The sequence below is a fragment of the Lactuca sativa genome, chromosome 3 (genome assembly GCF_002870075.4).
Source record: "Lactuca sativa cultivar Salinas chromosome 3, Lsat_Salinas_v11, whole genome shotgun sequence".
Taxonomy (NCBI): Eukaryota; Viridiplantae; Streptophyta; class Magnoliopsida; order Asterales; family Asteraceae; genus Lactuca; species Lactuca sativa.
Window position 1 is genome coordinate 168,619,600 of NC_056625.2, and position 1,956 is coordinate 168,621,555.

The 1,956-nt window shown below is 34.5% G+C and overlaps 1 protein-coding gene across 1 annotated transcript; it reads left to right on the forward strand.

The window, feature by feature from the left end:
- The first annotated feature begins 470 nt into the window (after positions 1-470).
- Positions 471-1,723, forward strand: LOC111879751 (uncharacterized protein At5g19025). The gene has a single exon (XM_023876188.3). It carries the CDS (start codon positions 963-965, stop codon positions 1,590-1,592), a length of 630 nt encoding a protein of 209 aa, XP_023731956.1. The 5' UTR covers positions 471-962; the 3' UTR covers positions 1,593-1,723.
- Positions 1,724-1,956: the final 233 nt, after the last annotated feature.

The window sequence follows — 1,956 nt, forward strand, 5'->3', positions numbered from 1 at the left end:
GTTAACCTCAGTTTAACCGATTTATTTAATAGGTTGGGTCGTGAATTATATAAACAGGTCAATTCGATGACAACCCATTTATCTAAAATATTGGGTTGGATTGAAAATATCAACCCATTTAAATAAACAGGTTGAGTTTAGTTGAAATTTTCAATCCAATTATTAAATGGGTTGAACCCAAACACAATCAAAGTCGACCCATTGTCACCTCTAATATACATGAACTATAAAAATTGCCTTGAATTTTATTTACATAACTATTGAACAAATTTTAAAATAAGTAAAATATTAAAAACAGAATTTATGAAAACTAATAAAGATTAATAGTGATAAAATATGTCAAATGACTTACCCATAAAACCTAAAATTCTGAAAAACTATTCAAAGTAACTGTTGTATTAAAAGTTTATCCTTAAAAAAAAGATCGTTTTTCTTGATTTTTTTTTTGTTTTTTTTTTAAAGTTAAAGTGTCTCATGAAGAAAAAAATAACAGGCTGAAATTTGGCAGTGGGCCCATATTACATCCCAGCCCACACGCAGAAGTCAGAAGTAGAAACTCTACACACGTCCAGACCTCCAACATACGCAGCAATGGCGTTTATTGGCTTTTAGCCTTACTTAACGTGTGAGACTCTCCTCCTCCCCCACCTCATTAATCAATATACACACACCTTACTCTCATCTATCTCCATAATCCTTCAAACCCCTTTTAAATTCTTATCGATTTATCATCAATTCGCTTTTCAATTGAGCGAATTCGATATGGTTCATATATCCGATTAATTTGCCCACCACACATCGCCAAATCTCGATTCTCAGGTGAATTCCGTTACTTGTGTTGTATAATTGCTCGATTTTTCATGTTGGGATGATTCGAGTTCGATTCAATTTGGTCGGTTTGTTTCATAATTCGAACTAGTTTTTCACGTCTCCATCTAATTTCGATTCAATTGTTCATCCAAATGGTCGATTCACGTAGCTCAATACCAGTCGAGATGGCTAAATTCGAACAGAGTAATCAATCAAAGAAAATACCCATTTCAGCTTGTGAACAATCTCGATCAGCTTTCATCGATCTGATTATTTTAATCGCTGTAATCGGTGCTTGTGGATTCTTAATCCACCCCTATGTAACCCTCTTATTATCCAAAACTCTCGAAACCCTTACCCCAATCATGATCGCGATTCACCAAGAACTCATGACCGCTCCAATGATTTACATGTGTTTAGGATTAACCATCTTCACTACATCAATGGCGGTGTTAGCCATGACATTATGCACAAATCCCAAATGTGGTAAACCAGGTTGTCGTGGGTTGAGCAATGGAGCCGCATTCGATATCCAAATTGAAACAGAAGAATCTATCAAGAATTCCAATTCCAATTCCAATTCCAGTTCCGTAAAGTGCGGATTGAAGACGGGATTGTTTGAATTACCGAGGGATTACCACCGGGAATTAGAGGCGGAGTTGAAGAAGATGGCACCGGCTAACGGCCGTGTGATTTTGGTTTTCCGATCAAGGTGTGGGTGTTCGGTTGGCCGGATGGAGGTTCATGGTCCGAAGAAGAGTAATAGAAAGATAAAGAGGTAAAGATTTTGGATTTATAAACATAAGGTTATGGAATAAAGTGCAAATGTTATACTTAATTACTTATTATTGCACTTATGGTTTGTTTTTGGTGAAGAATTTTGGTATATATTTGCATATTACTTTGATCTTTATACATGTTTTTTGGGATGATTTTATAATTCTTGTTCTTTTAAGTATTTTTTTTTTTAGAGTTTTTTGGTACTACACAATCAGTCAAGATCCAATGAATGTGTTTGACTGGTTTAAAACCGAGTCATTTAATTTGGTTATCAATTTAGAGTGAGAAACCAACCTATAACCAAACTATGTGTATTAATTGTTCATTAAAATTTAGTAACAAACTAGATGTTAGTAGGTAAATTTA